General features: G+C 40.4%; 2 protein-coding genes across 3 annotated transcripts in view; one reads left to right on the top strand and one right to left on the bottom strand.

Moving 5' to 3' along the window:
- The first annotated feature begins 1,723 nt into the window (after positions 1-1,723).
- On the top strand, positions 1,724-6,395 carry si:dkey-30j10.5 (uncharacterized). Of its 2 annotated transcripts, XM_032542483.1 has the most exons (3): positions 1,724-2,164; positions 2,256-2,426; positions 5,794-6,395. In XM_032542483.1, exons 1-3 carry the CDS (start codon positions 1,749-1,751, stop codon positions 6,110-6,112), a joined length of 906 nt encoding a protein of 301 aa, XP_032398374.1. In that variant the 5' UTR covers positions 1,724-1,748; the 3' UTR covers positions 6,113-6,395. The 2 variants fall into 2 exon arrangements, with proteins under 2 accessions (XP_032398374.1, XP_032398375.1); XM_032542484.1 differs by lacking the exons at positions 1,724-2,164; positions 2,256-2,426 and adding an exon at positions 4,855-5,017 and having other exon boundaries at positions 5,225-6,395.
- A 9,251-nt stretch (positions 6,396-15,646) lies between these two features.
- The window catches only part of LOC116705992 (uncharacterized), a 10,644-nt gene continuing 8,252 nt past the window's right edge, over positions 15,647-18,038 (bottom strand). Inside the window, exon 3 of the mRNA XM_032542485.1 lies at positions 15,647-16,325. Within this exon, the coding sequence (XP_032398376.1) occupies positions 15,700-16,325 (626 nt within the window). The 3' untranslated portion in view covers positions 15,647-15,699. The remainder of the gene's footprint in view (positions 16,326-18,038) is intronic.

Below are 18,038 nucleotides of genomic sequence, written 5' to 3'. Positions count from 1 at the left end.
AGAAGCTCTGGAGCTCCTCCATAGAGAACTATGGGCTAAAGACTATAGCTGTGACTGTAAAAGCATCTACCAGATGTTATGGTTGAGGGTAAATATTTCTATATATAGAACATACCGTAGGCAGAGAGAATGTCACATTCAGTGTCTTATGTGCAGATCCATATTTGAGTTGTGAATGATCTGTCTTTAGGATACAGTAGGGGTACATGTTTACCACTGGCTCATCAGTAACATTCAGTATATTTTTTATTTGTGTTAAAAGTAGCTTTTTATATTCGATAAATGAGGATAAAAGGTGGGCGCCTGGGTAGCTCACCTGGTACAGAGCGCGCCCATATCCAGAGGTTTACTCCTCCACGCAGCAGCTACGGGTTCGACTCCGACCTGTGCCCTAAGAGGTCAATGTGGTGTGTGTGTGTGTGTGTGGGTGTGTGTGTGTGTGTGTGTGTGTGTGTGTGTGTGTGTGTGTGGTGTGTGTGTGTGGTGTGTGTGTGGTGTGTGGGTGTGTGTGTGTGTGTGTGGGTGTGTGTGTGTGTGTGTTTGTGTGTTTTTTACTGAATTGTGATTTCCACAGAACTCTGTGCCTCCGAGCGTGTGTGCATGCGTGTGGAGTAGGAGAAAATACAGTTTATCCATGGATATGACTCATCACAGGTATGATTGCACAATACGCCAGAGGCTATCACCAAAATAATTAAAGAATTCTAGCTTCTCTGATGAAGAAGGCTTTCTAAGCGTTTGGCCGATAGAAACACAGGTACTCAGTGAGGCCTTTTTGCCTGTGTTGAGACTTTTTTGATTAACAGGGATACCAGCTTCTCATACACTGGTACAGCATCCAGGTTAAGAAGCAGGGACATGGCCTGAATGGGATTGTTGCTTCCCTGTTTCTTGTACCACAGGTACACCTGGTTACCCCCGGTCCCCTCGTTGAGGTTAACACTCACTTTGGTGTAACCTTGCTTCTGAAGGGAGTCATACTCATCTTTGGTGGTGGAGATATTCAGATCAGTGAGTGCAAGCTGGGGGTCGGTGGTCTGACGGTACCAGATGAAGATAGGGGCTGCTCCTGTATCTCTGTTGACGTCTTCATCCATACGGATGTATTCTTCATTATAGTATCCGCCTGAGTTGTAAGCAGTAACATCACAGATGTAGGTTTGTGAGCTTCTCTCTACAGTGGGGTTCGAAAGTTTGGGCACCCCAGGTACAAATTTGTATTAATGTGCATAAAGAAGCCAAGAAAAGATGGAAAAATCTCTGATAGGCATCAAATGACAGATTAGATATTCATGTAACATTTCACAAAAAGTTAGTTTTATTTCCATTATTTATACTTTCAAAATAGAAAACTAAAAAATGGCGTCTGCAAAAGTTTGGGCACTCTGCAGAATTAATACCTTGTACGATGCAGCAGCTGCGGGTTTGACTCTGACCCGTGCCCTTAAGAGGTCAATGCTGTGTGTGTGGTGTGTGTGTGTGTGTGTGTGTGTGTGTGTGTGTTTTACTGAACTGTGACTTCCACAGAACTCTCTACCTCCGAGCGTACGTGCATGCATGTGGGAGTGGGAGATAATGCAGATACACCAGAGCATCTCTCTATATAAAGACAGCTGACTTGTGGTGAGTACAACAGAACTCAGCAGACCAGATGACTTGATGACAGATGATCATATTGGAGCTCATCTGAATAAGCAGTCTTGCTGCTAACTTGTCATATTCATTAACTCCTGATTTGTGTTTCTTGTATGCAGTTGCCCACAATGGCCACCAGCTACATCTCAGACCTTGCTGTGTCCATTGATGAAGCTGATGAGAATCAGCTCATTTCACAAGGCTTCAAGAAAATTAATGTTAATCTGAACCAAGGAGCAGGAGGAAATAAGATCTATCTTTGGTACAAGAATGGGTCAGAACAAATCACCAGGGTTCAGTTTTCATTCAACCAAGCCATGGCTGAAGGATTGTCCATTGCAGGGTTCACAAAGATAGAGAAAAATCTCAATGCTGGAAGTGGAGGTGATTACATCTACCTTTGGTTCTCCAGAAAGTCTGGGGATTACCACACTCCCATAGTGGAGATTGATGTCACTGATAATCCAGACGGTGAAGCCTTTAAGTTCACCAACAGCTGGGAGAAATCAGCCTGTGATCTGAACCGCAAAGTTGGAGGGAGGTATATCTACGTCTGGGTGAAGAGAAACCAACAAGTTTCTCCAAGACTGGGAGAGACTGGCCTGTGATCTGAACCGCGGGACTGGGGGGAACTTGATCTACGCCTGGGTGAAGAGAGAGAAACAAACCTACATCTGTGATGTCAGTGCCACCGATTCTTACGGATCCGACACAGATTACTTTCTGGAAGGTTACATCCGTGTGGATGAGGATACTAACAGAGGTGCAAATGGAGCCTATGTCTTCATCTGGTACCGCCAGACCACCAACTCCCAGCGTACACTTATGATTATGTTTAAGTTACAAGGTAGTAAATGCTTTTTCATCAATGACACAAGGATAATTATCCTAGACATCGTTCTAGCGTATGCACAACCATGCTGTAGTTAGCCTAGCAACAATAATTGATACAACACTCTTATAAGATCTCTTATAATTAATAATTAAATTCTTGACTTTTGACCAAAAATGTACTTTATAAAGTTACAGTAACCTTTGATTAGCTGTATGCTTCTGCCTGCTCCTTCTTAAATTTATCCTTTTTTTAAATAATTTTTTTGTTTTAATTTACTTTTTCTTTCGCAACACTGTTGATTGTTCGAGATAAATAAGAAAAGAAAAATATATAAAGAAAGTCAAATCAGTATCTGTGGTATCACATTCACAAGAATGGGATGGATGGCCAAACGCAACTATTTCAAAACAATTTTAGGAACAGCCCATTTCTCCCAAATGAAGTCAGAAGCTTTTTTGAAATCATGTCTTATCTAACCTATACATGTATGTAAGGGTGAAGGTGTGTGGCCTGTTTGATAGTATGGTGTAAAACCAATCAAACATTCAGTAAACATGCTTTGGTAATCCTGTCCTTTAACTAGTTCCATGCCAGGGCAGAATGAATGGATGAGCATGACTGTCTGCCCAGCCACTATGGCAGCCAGGAGGCAAGCAGGGCCAGGGGAGAGGGGTGGGGCTGCTCTCTGCAAAGGGAAACCACTGCAATCTCTCTCTCTCCCCCCCCACACACACCCCACCCCTCATTCTTGTACATAACCCAGCGTAGGAACACCCATCGCTCCAACAGCCTCCATCACACTGTACTGAAGAGCCATTTAACAAAACTACCCCACTCATATTTTCTATCGGCAGACTCTCACAGACCAGCTTTCTGTCGGTATATTTATGTTTTTTATTTTTTTGGAGTGATGGTGACAGCTGGGTAAAGGGAATCAGATGAGACAAAGACTCAAGTAGGGGAAAGAGTAAGAACAGAGAGAGTAGCTGCCAGCTCTTTTTAAACTTGACATCCTAGTCACAGATCTGAGATGTCTGCTACCTCACAATAATTACCTTCTGGTTCCTGTCCCCGTTTCTACACATTCTCCTGGTGCAGCCACAGTCTTTTAATGAAGGCCATGCACTGTCTTGCTCTCTCTGCATCCTCAAAGGCACCAAATGACCTCTACTGTCATGTCCTGTAGATATTGTTCGGGGGTGAGGAGCAGAGGAAACACTGACACCTGGCGGCAGAAAAGGGTTTGGTTCAAGTGGGAGGAAAACTGCAGCCTCATTGGTATGTGCACACAAGTTGTCATCCACAGTATGTTTAATATATGTGTTGTACTGTATGGTTACATTAGTCTGAGGATGCAAAACTATGGATAATCAATATTCAGTGAGTCTTATCCCTGTAGAAAACAGTCATAGCCTTTTAAATACTTTCTCAAGCATCATAAATGATCTCTCTTGGAAAAAAGGTTCATAGACTTAGTAAGAATAAGAGAACGTACCACAAGTGTGTGTATTCATATCAGTTTTATTATTTTGTGAATTTAACTCTAATTATTAATAATAAAATAGAACATACAGCGGGCAGACAGAATGTCTCATTCAATGTCTTACTGTATGTGCAGATCCATATTTGAGTTGTGAATGATCTGGCTTTAGGATACAGTAGACGTGTCCATGTTTACCACTGGCTCATCAGTAACATTCAGTAATATTTTTTATTTGTGTTAAAAGTAGCTTTTTATATTCGATAATTGAGGATAAAAGGTTGGGCGTCTGGGTAGCTCACCTGGTACAGAGCGCGCCCATATCCAGAGGTTTACTCCTCCACGCAGCAGCTACGGGTTCGACTCTGACCTGTGCCCTTAAGAGGTCAATGCTTTGTGTGTGTGTGTGTGTGTGTGTGTGTGTGTGTGTGTGTGTGTGTGTGTGTGTGTGTGTGTGTGTGTGTGTGTGTGTGTGTGTGTGTGTGTGTGTGTGTGTGTGTGTGTGTGTGTTACAGAACTTTGACTTCCACAGAACTCTGTGCCTCCGAGCGTGCATGCATAAGTGTGGGAGATAATACAGTGTATTCTATGGAATATGACTCATCACAGGTAATGATTGCACAACACGCCAGAGCTTCTCTCTACAGTGGGGTTCGAAAGTTTGGGCACCCCAGGTACAAATTTGTATTAATGTGCATTAAGAAGCCAAGAAAAGATGGAAAAATCTCTGATATGCATATATCTGCAAAAGTTTGGGCACCCTGCAGAATTAATACCTTGTACGATGCAGCAGCTGCGGGTTCGACTCCGACCTGTGCCCTCAAGAGTGTGTGTGTGTGTGTGTGTGTGTGTGTGTGTGTGTGTGTGTGTGTGTGTGTGTTTTACTGAACTGTGACTTCCACAGAACTCTCTACCTCCGAGCGTACGTGCATGCATGTGGGAGTGGGAGATAATGCAGATACACCAGAGCATGTCTCTATATAAAGACAACTGACTTGTGGTGAGTACAACAGAACTCAGCAGACCAGTTGACTTCTTCCTGCCGAACCTTCCCCGTCAGCAGACACGTAAGTCTTCAAGAACTTGTTTTCTTTTTACCATACATTGTTCTATTTCAGATCGCAGTATAATTTTAGATGCCATTATAATTATATATATTCAACAACCGACATCTGTAATTTGTTTCAGGATCATATTGGAGCTCATCTGAATAAGCAGTCTTGCTGCTAACTTGTCATATTCATTAACTCCTGATTTGTGTTTCTTGTATGCAGTTGCCCACAATGGCCACCAGCTACATCTCAGACCTTGCTGTGTCCATTGATGAAGCTGATGAGAATCAGCTCATTTCACAAGGCTTCAAGAAAATTAACGTTGATCTGAACAAAGGAGCAGGAGGAAATTACATCTATCTTTGGTACAAGAATGGGTCAGAACAAATCACCAGGGTTCAGTTTTCATTCAACCAAGCCATGGCTGAAGGATTGTCCATTGCAGGGTTCACAAAGATAGATAAAGATCTCAATGCTGGAGCAGGAGGTGATTACATCTACCTTTGGTTCTCCAGAAAGTCTGGGGATTACCACACTCCCATAGTGGAGATTGATGTCACTGATAATCCAGACGGTGAAGCCTTTAAGTTCACCAACGGCTGGGAGAAATCAGCCTGTGATCTGAACCGCAAAGTTGGAGGGAGGTATATCTACGTCTGGGTGAAGAGAAACCAACAAACCTACATCTGTGATGTTACTGCTTACAACTCAGGCGGCTACTATAATGAAGAATACATCCGTATGGATGAAGACGTCAACAGAGATACAGGAGCAGCCCCTATCTTCATCTGGTACCGTCAGACCACCGACCCCCAGCTTGCACTCACTGATCTGAAGATTTCCACCAATAACGATGAGTATGACTCCCTTCAGAAGCAAGCTTACAGCATCGTGAGTGTTGACCTCAACGAGGGGACCGGAGGTAACCAGGTGTACCTGTGGTACAAGAAACAGGGAAGCAACAATCCCATTCAGGCCATGTCCCTGCTTCTTAACCTGGATGCTGTACCAGTGTATGAGAATGCTGGTATCCCTGTTATCAAAAAAAGTCTCAACACAGGCAATAATGGCCGCACTGAGTACCTGTGTTTCTATCGGCCAAACGCTTAGAAAGCCTTCTTCATCAGAGCAGAGCTAAGAATTCTTTAATTATTTTGGTGATTGCCTCTTTAATTTTCTTTTTCATCAATATAGAAAACCATGTGATTAATTGTATTCTGGTAATATCAGAAAGTAACAATGTGTGTTCTACTGATACACTTGATGTCAATCAAATCAATCAAATTATTTCAAAATGGCTGTTTTAACCAATGTTAAGGCTTGGATATTAAAGCTCTGTATCACTTTAATCTGGACATGTCCTGCTTTTCAATAAAGACAACTCTGCATGTAAGGTGTGTTCACTTCTGATTCTTAACAGTATAAACTGTTTTCATTTTCATTATCTTATTCCCATCACTGCTATCATGCTGACCAATCAGGGTCCATATTTATCAAACTACTAAAAACTAAAATTTGGACTACAGGAGGGGGGAGAAAAGTACTCAATCTTTAAATTAAGTAAAATAAGTTAATATGTTACTGAAGTAAAAGTACAAAAGCCACCAACCTGTGCTGACAGCTGAATTATAAGCTACATTTGTAAAGAAGTGTGACTATAAAATCACATTTCTCATACTCACTCCATTTAGTCTCCATGACTTCTCTGACTAATGAAAACTGTATAATCCATGTTGAGTTGAAACATTGCTACACTCACACGCATCAAGTAATATCCCAGTTGTTACCACGTCTGCTGCTGCATTTAACATGAGTAGCACTGAGTACTACTACCAACACCCAACTGTCACATTTACACACATTTAAATGCTTGGAATAACCATGTTAATTCTTAGATTTCCAGTTAACACTAGCTCGCTAGCTTGGGTACGTGTTTTTATTTACTTTTTATTTCATACATACAAATACATCCATACACAGACGTGTAGACTTACATGTATGCGCATATACAAAGATGTATACACATACAATTAAAAATAAAATGACAAGACATTACTTAGAAAGAAGAGACAAAAAAGAATATAAAACAAAAACTAACAGGTTGGTTTAGTTGTTACTTTTCTTACGCTTGTTAATATGCTGTAGTAAGTTATAATGCGCATGAATGCAAACTTCATATTTCATGGAGATGCCTATATCACAGTCAGGTCTCATTTTCCCAAAGAGAGGGGGGGTACATGCTAGAAACTCTGCAGGGTGCCCAAACCTTTGCAGACGCCATTTTTTTGTTTTTGGTTATTTTGAAAGTGTAAATGATGGAAATTAAATCTAACTTGTTGTGACATATTATACTAATGTCTAATCTTTCATTTGATGCCTTTTGGAGATTTTTAGATCTTTTCTTGTTTTTTTTAATGCACATTAATATATATTTGTACCTGGGGTGCCCAAACTTTCCAACCCCACTGTACTCATCTAGAGATGAAGATGACTCTTTCAAGGAAAAAAGGAACATGCTGGTCAAATTTCCTTTGGTCCCTTGCATTAACGTTGTGTTACAGGAAACACAGTTGTTGGTCTGCTTTTTGATAAAATGTCAAACTTGACATTTCCATAGCAAGAGCCACACTCTTAATGGATCTACACATGCAGCATCGTTGGTGCAGACTGTTTAATGATAGGGCACTTTGAACATTTACCAGCACCACATACAGCACAACATCTCTCTTTGAAATGGTTAAGATGATAAGAGGAATGTTAAGAGGGACCTATTGAATGAAAAAAACGCAGTCACAAAATGACCCATTTCATTAAAAAGATCATAAATGCTCATCTCTATTTGGAATCAGAATTTGTATGATAATAAACATATTTGTTGTAACATAGAGCTGCAGAAGCACAACTTATCTTACTCACATGCTGGAGAGACACAACATGCCCAAACAATGTGTTCCAGTTGGAAATCATGATTTAACAAGCTCAATATGTAGACAGATCAATGTGATGCTGTCTGTTTTTCTGACGTTGTAGGACTCATTAATATGCTATTCATAACATTTGATTGATATTTAAACTGCACTTACACTACAGTCAACAGAACTCAATAATGAGAGTAATTCCTCCAGAACTCTGTGCCTCCGAGCGTGCATGCATAAGTGTGGGAGATAATCGGTGTATTCTATGGAATATGACTCATCACATGTAATGATTGCACAATACGCCAGAGCTTCACTTTTTGCATCTGTAGTTACATCAATCTCTGCTATGGGAGTATGGTACTCTCCGGACCCTCTGAAGTACCAAAGGTAAAGGTAAAACCCACGTGCTCCAGCATTGAGGTCTTTGTCGATCTTTGTGTACCCTGCATTGATCAATCCAACACCCATGTCATCGTTGAATGTAACTTGAAGTCTGGTGATTGGTGCTGAGCGGGATTCTTTTTTGTACCAAATATAGATGAACTTTCCGCCTGCTCCTTTGTTCAGATCAACATCGATTTTCTTGAAGCCTTGTGATTGAAGATTTTTCTCCTCAGCTTCATCGAGGGACACATCAAGTTGTGTGATGTAGGTGGTCATTGTGGGGAACTGCAGTAGAAAAACAAATCACGAGTAAACAGAATATGACAAGTTAGCAACATAATCATCAACATCAAAGGCTCATTGTGCACTCACTGCTTCTAAGGTGAGCGTTTCCAAATGGATTTTTTTAGTGCTGTTAGTTAAATGTGTTATTAGAGATCAACGTTCTTTTTGGCCTAGCAACCTTTGTAGTTTTTTCACATGCTGTTGCAATAACTAGTTACATTAGAAAAACTACAGTAGGCTATATGCCAATGTTGTTTTCAATAAAAAAAAAAAACACACACTTTGCATACTTTACATACATACACATACAGGAAGACAGGAACTTTAGAGAGTTGGGACGGCCCTACACAAGAACAAAAATAATGGGACAAAAAGAAATCAAGGGACATTTAGAATAGATAAAAATGTGTGATTAATTCAATTCAATTTTATTTATAGTATCAATTCATAACAAGAGTTATCTCAAGACACTTTACAGATAGACCAGGTCTAGACCACACTCCAAAATTTACAAGGACCTAACAGTTCTAGTAGTTTCCTCCAGAGCAAGCAACAGTGCCACAGTGGTGAGGAAAAACTTCCTTTTAGGCAGAAACCTCGGACAGACCCAGGCTCTTGGTAGGCGGCGTCTGACGGGCCGGTTGGGGTTAGTGGAAATAACAAAAATAGAAAAAAAAATAGTTTGTAGCAGTTCTTTGTAGTAGTTCATGGCATAGCAGGGCACTGTGCGGCATTACAATGCACAGCAGGACGCAGCTGGGCACCGCAGAGCGCAGCAGACGAACATGGCACCGCAGAACGTGTAGCGCGACCATTTTGGAGCATCCGTGATCCAAGGGAACATGCTGGGGAGAAAAGAACATAAGGACTCCGGGGAATGACTCCCCAGAGCTAGGTTAGTAACACGCATTTCTGGGACATGGATGCACATAAATGAAAAGATAGGAAGATAGAGGAGAGAGGAGCTCAGTGTGTCAAAGGAAGTCCCCAGCTGTCTAAAACAATTACAGCAAAACCAAGAGAGACAGGGTAAAGAGAGGAGCCTGGTCGGGCTAGAACTCTCCCCAACCGGATCGGGCTGTATGCCAAGTCTCCCTTTAGTTTATTATATGCTTGATTACATGATAGATAAATCTGACAACTATGACGAGAAGCAGGTGGGCCGGGTTAGGCGGACGCTGCGACTCCTCACTCCCTAACAATATTCAATTCTATGCCCTAACTATAAGCTTTATCAAAGCATAACCAAGAGAGACAGGGTAAAGAGAGGGGCCTGGTCAGGCTAGAACTCTCCCCAACCGGATCGGGCTGTATGCCAAGTCTCCCTTTAGTTTATTATATGCTTGATTATATGATAGATAAATCTGACAACTATGACGAGAAGCAGGTGGGCCGGGTTAGGCGGACGCTGCGACTCCTCACTCCCTAACAATATTCAATTCTATGCCCTAACTATAAGCTTTATCAAAGAGGAAAGTCTTAAGCCTACTCTTAAATATGGAGACGGTGTCTGCCTCCCAAACCCCAACTGGAACCTGGTTCCACAGGAGAGGAGCCTGATAGCTGAACGCTCTGGCTCCCGTTCTACTTTTAGAGACTCGAGGAACCACAAGTAACCCTGCATTCTGGGAGCGTAGTGCTCTTGTAGGGTTGTAAGGTACTATGAGCTCTTTAAGATAAGATGGTGCCTGACCATGAAGAGCTTTGTAGGTGAGAAGAAGGATTTTAAATTCTATTCTAGATTTTACAGGAAGCCAATGCAGAGAAGCTAAAACAGGAGAGATGTGGTCTCTTTTCCTGGTTCCTGTCAGAACACGTGCTGCAGCATTCTGGATAAGCTGTAGAGTCTTTATGGATTTTTTCGAGCAGCCTGATAACAAAGAATTGCAGTAATCCAGCCTAGAAGTAACAAATGCATGGACTAGTTTTTCTGCATCATTTTTAGACAGGATATTCCTGATTTTTGCAATATTACGTAAGTGAAAAAAGGCAATCCTTGAAATTTGCTTTATGTGGGAGTTAAAGGACATGTCCTGATCAAAGATAACTCCAAGATTCCTCACAGTGGTGCTGGAGGCCAGGGTGGTGCTGGAGGCCAGGGTAATGCCATCCAGAGTAACTATCTCTTTGGATAATGCGTCACGGAGGTGCTTGGGTCCCAGAGCAATGACTTCTGTTTTATCTGAGTTTAACATTAGAAAATTACAGGTCATCCAGGTTTTAATATCCTGAAGGCACATTTGAAGTTTAGCTAACTGATTAGTTTCATCCGGCTTGATCGACAGATATAACTGAGTATCATCTGCATAACAATGAAAGTTTATGGAGTGTTTCCTAATAATACTGCCTAAAGGAAGCATATATAAAGTAAACAGGATTGGACCGAGCACAGATCCTTGTGGGACTCCATGACTAACTTTGGCGTGCACAGAGGATTCATCGTTAACATTAACAAACTGAGATCGATCTGATAAATAAGACTTAAACCAGCTTAGAGCAGTCCCTTTAATGCCAATTAAATGTTCCAATCTCTGTAATAGGATATGATGGTCAATGGTATCAAATGCACCACTAAGATCTAATAACACAAGTACAGAGATGAGTCCTTCGTCTGATGCAATTAGGAGGTCATTAGTAATTTTCACAAGTGCTGTCTCTGTACTATGATTAACTCTAAATCCTGACTAAAAAAATCCTCAAATAAGCTGTTGCTATGCAGAAAGTCACAGCTGTTTGGCGACTGCTTTCTCAAGAATCTTAGAGAGAAATGGAAGGTTGGATATAGGTCTATAGTTGGCTAAAACATCTGGATCAAGGTTGGGCTTTTTCAGAAGAGGTTTAATTACAGCTACCTTAAAGTGCTGTGGTACATAGCCTGTTAATAAAGATAGATTGGTTATATCTAGTAAAGAAGTATTGACTAAGGGTAAAACTTCTTTAAGTAGCCTAGTCGGGATAGGGTCTAAGAGGCAGGTTGATGGTTTAGATAAAGAAACAATTGAATTAAATTGATAAAGATCAAGTGAAGCAAAGCAGTCTAAACTCATATCTGGTTTTACAGCTGTTTCTAAGGTTCCTGAGTTTAGAGATAAGTCAGTGCCAGTTAAAGGCAGGTCTTGGTGAATTTTGCTTCTAATAGTTATAATTTTATCATTGAAGAACCTCATGAAGTCGTTACTACTAAGAGCTATGGGAATACTTGGCTCAGTAGAGCTGTGACCTTCCGTTAGCCTGGCTACAGTGCTGAAAAGAAACCTGGGGTTGTTCCTATTTTCCTCTATCAATGACGAGTAGTACGCTGCTCTGACATTACGGAGGGCCTTCCTATACGCCTTAAGACTATCTTGCCAGATTAAACGAGAATTTTCCAATTTGGTAGAACGCCAAATCTTCTCAAGTTTCCGCGATATTTGCTTTAATTTGCGAGTTTCAGTGTTATACCATGGAGCTAACCGTCTTTGTTTTATTATCTTCTTTTTTAGAGGAGCAACAGAGTTGAGTGTCATTCGCAGCAAGCCTGCTGCCGTATCGACAAAATTATCGATTTGGGAGGGATTAATAGCATAGGAGTCCTCCGTTACTTTGTGACTTGGTAATGAATTAAATGCTAACGGAATCGCATCCTTAAATTTAGCTACAGCACTATCAGATAGACATCTTGTATAGGATGTTTTGCCTAATGGCGTGTAGTTCAGCAGTATAAACTCAAAAGTTATCAAACAGTGGTCAGATAGGAAGGGATTCTGTGGGAGCACTATTAAATGTTCAATTTCAACACCATATACCAGAACAAGATCGAGGGTGTGGTTAAAACGGTGAGTCGGTTTATGAACACTTTGTGAGAAGCCAATGGAATCTAATAGAGAGATAAACGCAGTGCTAAGGCTATCATTCTCATCGTCCACATGAATATTAAAATCCCCTACAATAATAACTTTGTCCGTTTTTAGCACTAAATTTGACAAAAACTCTGCAAATTCGGATAAGAATTCAGAGTATGGACCAGGTGCTCGGTACACTATAACAAATAGAACTGGTTGCATTGATTTCCAACTTGGGTGTGAAAGACTAAGAACAAGACTTTCAAATAAGTTATAATTTAGTTTAGGTTTAGAGCTGATTAGTAGACTAGAATCTAAGATAGCTGCAACTCCACCTCCTCGGCCTGTGCCTCGAGGAATGTGAGTATTAATATGACTGGGGGGGGTGGATTCATTTAGACTAACATATTCTCCATCACCCAGCCAGGTTTCAGTAAGACAAAATAAATCAATATTACAATCTGATATTAATTCATTTACTAGTACCCCTTTAGAAGAGAGATCTGATGTTTAAGAGTCCACATTTAATTCTCCTATTCTTTTGCACTATTGCACTTGTGGTTTTAATTGTTATGAGGTTTTCATGCACGGCTCCTCTTCTGTTTACCTTTGATTTAAATAATTTTATTAATTTTAATTGAGAGTTTACTGTGACATTAATGCGATTAATCACGGTTAAATATTGTAATCGTTTGACAGCACTAATGTTTTTATTACCATTGATTCACTGTGACCATGTTCTAACACTAAACTAAGATTTTGCCACCATCTAGTGCATGAAGTAGCTATGAAACATTTACAATGTATACATATTTACTTATGTTTGCTACATGTACTATATACATGTATACACACACAAAAGTCATCAAAGCTTACTGCTGGCTTGTGTATACCATGTCAATGGCTACTTTCTAGCTCAATAAAGTAAAATATTAGAGCTGGACAATCTGACAAAAACATTTGATGGTATATAACATATGGTATTTTGAGGAAACCTTACCTTGCCCTAGGCAGATAGCCGGTAACTATCTTACGATAAACTGGGCCAAATCTGGAGTGACGCTGTCGTAATATTGCATCAACATGGACTTTGTTTCCATGTATCCAGATCCTCTGTCTATTTACTGTTTAAAGCTATAACGCTGCACCTTAAGCGTCCTCTAGACACTTTATGGCTGACTGCAGTAACTTATCCACCATTAACAGCTTTTGCTGCAGCTACAGGCTAGCACTTTACATACACACCTCCAGAGGGAATTGACAAATCTAGATTAACTCACAAAGGACTCTGCACCTAGATACAGGCATTTATAGAGTCCCTCTATATTGTACAAAGTCCATAAAATCCTACCAATTACAATCAAGGCTTGACATGTTTAGGTGGAGTAAACCTTGGCTCCTTTCTATAACTCTTAGCTCTTCAAGAGTCCAGGTTAAAAAAAACAAGAGGTTAAAGCGCTCCTACTGCTACCTTGACTTACCTGCAGTCTTCCAGTTAGCACCGACTTCAATTTGTTTGCATAGCACCGATTTCCTCCATGTTTGTTATGTACCTTTAATGTATGCTTGAAGAATGAAAATGTTGGTGGGATGGCCGCACTAGCAGCCACACATGGCAACGACTCATGGTGGTAACTCTTTTGTTTTGAGCACATTATACAAAATAAATAACTGGACACACATTTAGTTTTACAAACTGTTCATTAGTTATTTGACTTAGTTTTTATTCAGGTGCACACATTTAGTTTACTTTGTCAATTTAGCTAATGTTGGGTTCATTATCTTTAAGTTACATTTTTTGAAATAATACCTTTTTTCCTTTGAGTTGCCAGTTCCAGGGAAGTTGACGCTAGGAGTCGTTGGCTGAAAGACAAAACACCTCCAACTGCTTGGAAGCTGTTTAAATGGGGGAAAAGGATAATTGGATTGCACCATGTTTCCCCATATCATGGGAGTGGCAGATGATTTTATTTTTGAGTTGTTCTTTTCTTTGTTAGTTATATTTATATTTGGTTATGATTATTTGGTCAATTTATCCTTTGTTTATAATAGGTAGTATTGGGTTAAGATAAGTTGTAGTTATTGTGATTTGATTATTTATGGTGTTAGTCTATTCCCCCCCCTTTGTGTCAGAATGGCCTTATCAGCCACTATATATGTTTCCCTCATGTCTCAGTATGGAGGTCTGTTTGATTATGTTACCTGAGTTAAAGTTCTGTTAAGTTTTTTCTGTTATTTTGAAAGTGTAAATAATGGAAATAAAATCTAACGTTTTGTGACATATTATACGAATGTACGCTTTAGATTTTCATCCCAGTTGTGCTGACTAGTGAAGTGGTGTCATTTCTCAGGTGTCAAGTCGAGTCCCGTTGAAATCAGGATTTTCTGTGAATCCACTGTGGAACTGTTGTTTGAGAAAGTGTCAGGACAAAGTGATATTAGTGGGTGTAGGACATGTCTCTCCTAGAGTCCAGATGTAAACTCTGGAGCTCCTCCATAGAGAACTAATGGGCTAAAGACTATGTATATGACATGAATATCTAATCTGTCATTTGATGCCTATCAGAGATTTTTCCATCTTTTCTTGGCTTCTTTATGCACATTAATACAAATTTGTACCTGGGGTGCCCAAACCTTCGAACCCCACTGTAGAGAGAAGCTCTGGAGCTCCTCCATAGAGAACTAATGGGCTAAAGACTATAGCTGTGACTGTAAAAGCATCTACGCCAGATGTTATGGTTGAGGGTAAAATTATTTCTAATATAGAACATACAGTAGGCAGAGAGAATGTCACATTCAGTGTCTTATGTGCAGATCCATATTTGAGTTGTGAATGATCTGTCTTTAGGATACAGTAGACGTGTACATGTTTACCACTGGCTCATCAGTAACATTCAGTAATATTTTTTATTTGTGTTAAAAGTAGCTTTTTATATTCGATAATTGAGGATAAAAGGTTGGGCGCCTGGGTAGCTCACCTGGTACAGAGCGCGCCCATATCCAGAGGTTTACTCCTCCACGCAGCAGCTACGGGTTCGACTCTGACCTGTGCCCTTAAGAGGTCAATGCTGTGTGTGTGTGTGTGTGTGTGTGTGTGTGTGTGTTACTGAATTGTGATTTCCACAGAACTCTGTGCCTCCGAGCGTGTGTGCATGCGTGTGGGAGTAGGAGAAAATACAGTTTATTCCATGGAATATGACTCATCACAGGTAATGATTGCACAATACGCCAGAGGCAATCACCAAAATAATTAAAGAATTCTTAGCTCTGCTCTGATGAAGAAGGCTTTCTAAGCGTTTGGCCGATAGAAACACAGGTACTCAGTGCGGCCATTATTGCCTGTGTTGAGACTTTTTTTGATAACAGGGATACCAGCATTCTCATACACTGGTACAGCATCCAGGTTAAGAAGCAGGGACATGGCCTGAATGGGTTTGTTGCTTCCCTGTTTCTTGTACCACAGGTACACCTGGTTACCTCCGGTCCCCTCGTTGAGGTCAACACTCACTTTGGTGTAACCTTGCTTCTGAAGGGAGTCATACTCATCTTTGGTGGTGGAGATATTCAGATCAGTGAGTGCAAGCTGGGGGTCGGTGGTCTGACGGTACCAGATGAAGATAGGGGCTGCTCCTGTATCTCTGTTGACGTCTTCATCCATACGGATGTATTCTTCATTATAGTAGCCGCCTGATCTGTAAGCAGTAACATCACTTATGTAGGTTTGTTGGTTTCTCTTCACCCAGACGTAGATATACCTCCCTCCAACTTTGCGGTTCAGATCACAGGCTGATTTCTCCCAGCCGTTGGTGAACTTAAAGGCTTCACCGTCTGGATTATCAGTGACATCAATCTCCACTATGGGAGTGTGGTAATCCCCAGACTTTCTGGAGAACCAAAGGTAGATGTAATCACCTCCACTTCCAGCATTGAGATTTTTCTCTATCTTTGTGAACCCTGCAATGGACAATCCTTCAGCCATGGCTTGGTTGAATGAAAACTGAACCCTGGTGATTTGTTCTGACCCATTCTTGTACCAAAGATAGATGTATTTTCCTCCTGCTCCTTTGTTCAGATCAACATCAATTTTCTTGAAGCCTTGTGAAGGGAGCCGTTTCTCATCATCTTCATTAATGGACACATCAAGGAGTGAGATGTAGCTGGTGGCCATTGTGGGTAACTGCATACAAGAAACACAAATCATAAGTTAACAGAATAGCAGCAAGACTGTGCTTATTCAGATGAGCTCCAATATGATCCTGAAACAAATTATATATGTCAGTTGTCGAATATGAATAATTATATTGACATCCAAAATTATACTGCGGCACTCATTGACACTAGGTACACTGAATATAATTGATGGAGATCTGAAATAGAAAAATGCATGGTAAAAAGAAAATGATAAGTTCTTGAAGACTTACGTGTCTGCTGACGGGGAAGGTTCGGCAGGAAGAAGTCAACTGGTCTGCTGAGTTCTGTTGTACTCACCACAAGTCAGCTGTCTTTATATAGAGAGATGCTCTGGCTTATTGTGCAATCGTTATCTGTGAGGAGTCATATTCCACAGAATACACTGTATTTTCTCCCACGCATGCACGTACACACACACACACGCACGCACACACACACACACACGCACTAAGCATTGAGCGCTTAAGTAAGTAATTAAAGTTTATTTATACAGCACGTATCACAAAGGGCTTCAAAGGCCGAATAAAACAATACATTGTAAAAAATGAGAATCATAAAAAGCACAAGAAATCACACTTCCACAAGTAAGCTGCCTTTTTATAGAAAACAGAGGTGCTGTTGATAATCTCAACAAAATAAAAAGTGGTTCAATGCCCTATGAAATGTTTAAATAATTGACATGAATTCTGACAATGAAATAAGACAATGTAAGCATTGAAAGCTAATATTTTGTCACTAGCAACCTACATCTGTCCTCTGTAAAATACAGTTGCATTTTTCCGCTCTGGATGAAACCGGTAACAACTCATTGCCGTCATCATGAAGCGTGTGTCTCACGGTTATGGAAATACCCTGCACTATGACACCATACAGTAGCTAGAATAATACATGTTTCCAAGCAGAAGTGTGTTTGTGTGTTTGTGTGTGTATATGTGTCTTTCAAATATATTGAGAACTGTTCTCTTCTTTTAACCAACTTGACCCCTCCTGAGGTCTCTTTAAGAACCTTGTAAATATTGTACAATGTGCTATTGCTACGTTACTTAACTCAAGATCTGAGTTCTCCTTCCACTTCTATAAGTCCAAAACGTCCCCTTTAGCAGTTTTGATAAATATGGGCCCTGATTTTTCAGCATGATAAGCATGATGGGAATAAGACAAAGTGAAGTTTCTGTTGTATAGAGTCTGAAGTGAAGACACTTTACATGCAAAGTTGTCTAGAATGAAATGCAGGATTGTTTAATATCCAATAATTCATTCAACACTATTATCACCAAATAGATACACAGGTACTAATATACAATATTGCCAAGGTTAATGTTTCTTTTGATAAGATATGAATAATACTGGTAATTTTGCCGCTGAACACACACGTCTTCCCAAGAAGTTTGATTAGGAACTTTGTTAGTTAATAGACAACTTTCCCTTGAACAGAGC

Source organism: Etheostoma spectabile, chromosome 18, assembly GCF_008692095.1.
Source record: "Etheostoma spectabile isolate EspeVRDwgs_2016 chromosome 18, UIUC_Espe_1.0, whole genome shotgun sequence".
NCBI classification, from domain to species: Eukaryota; Metazoa; Chordata; class Actinopteri; order Perciformes; family Percidae; genus Etheostoma; species Etheostoma spectabile.
The sequence above is the reverse complement of the archived record's forward strand: the minus strand, read 5'-3'. Positions and strand labels throughout refer to the sequence as shown.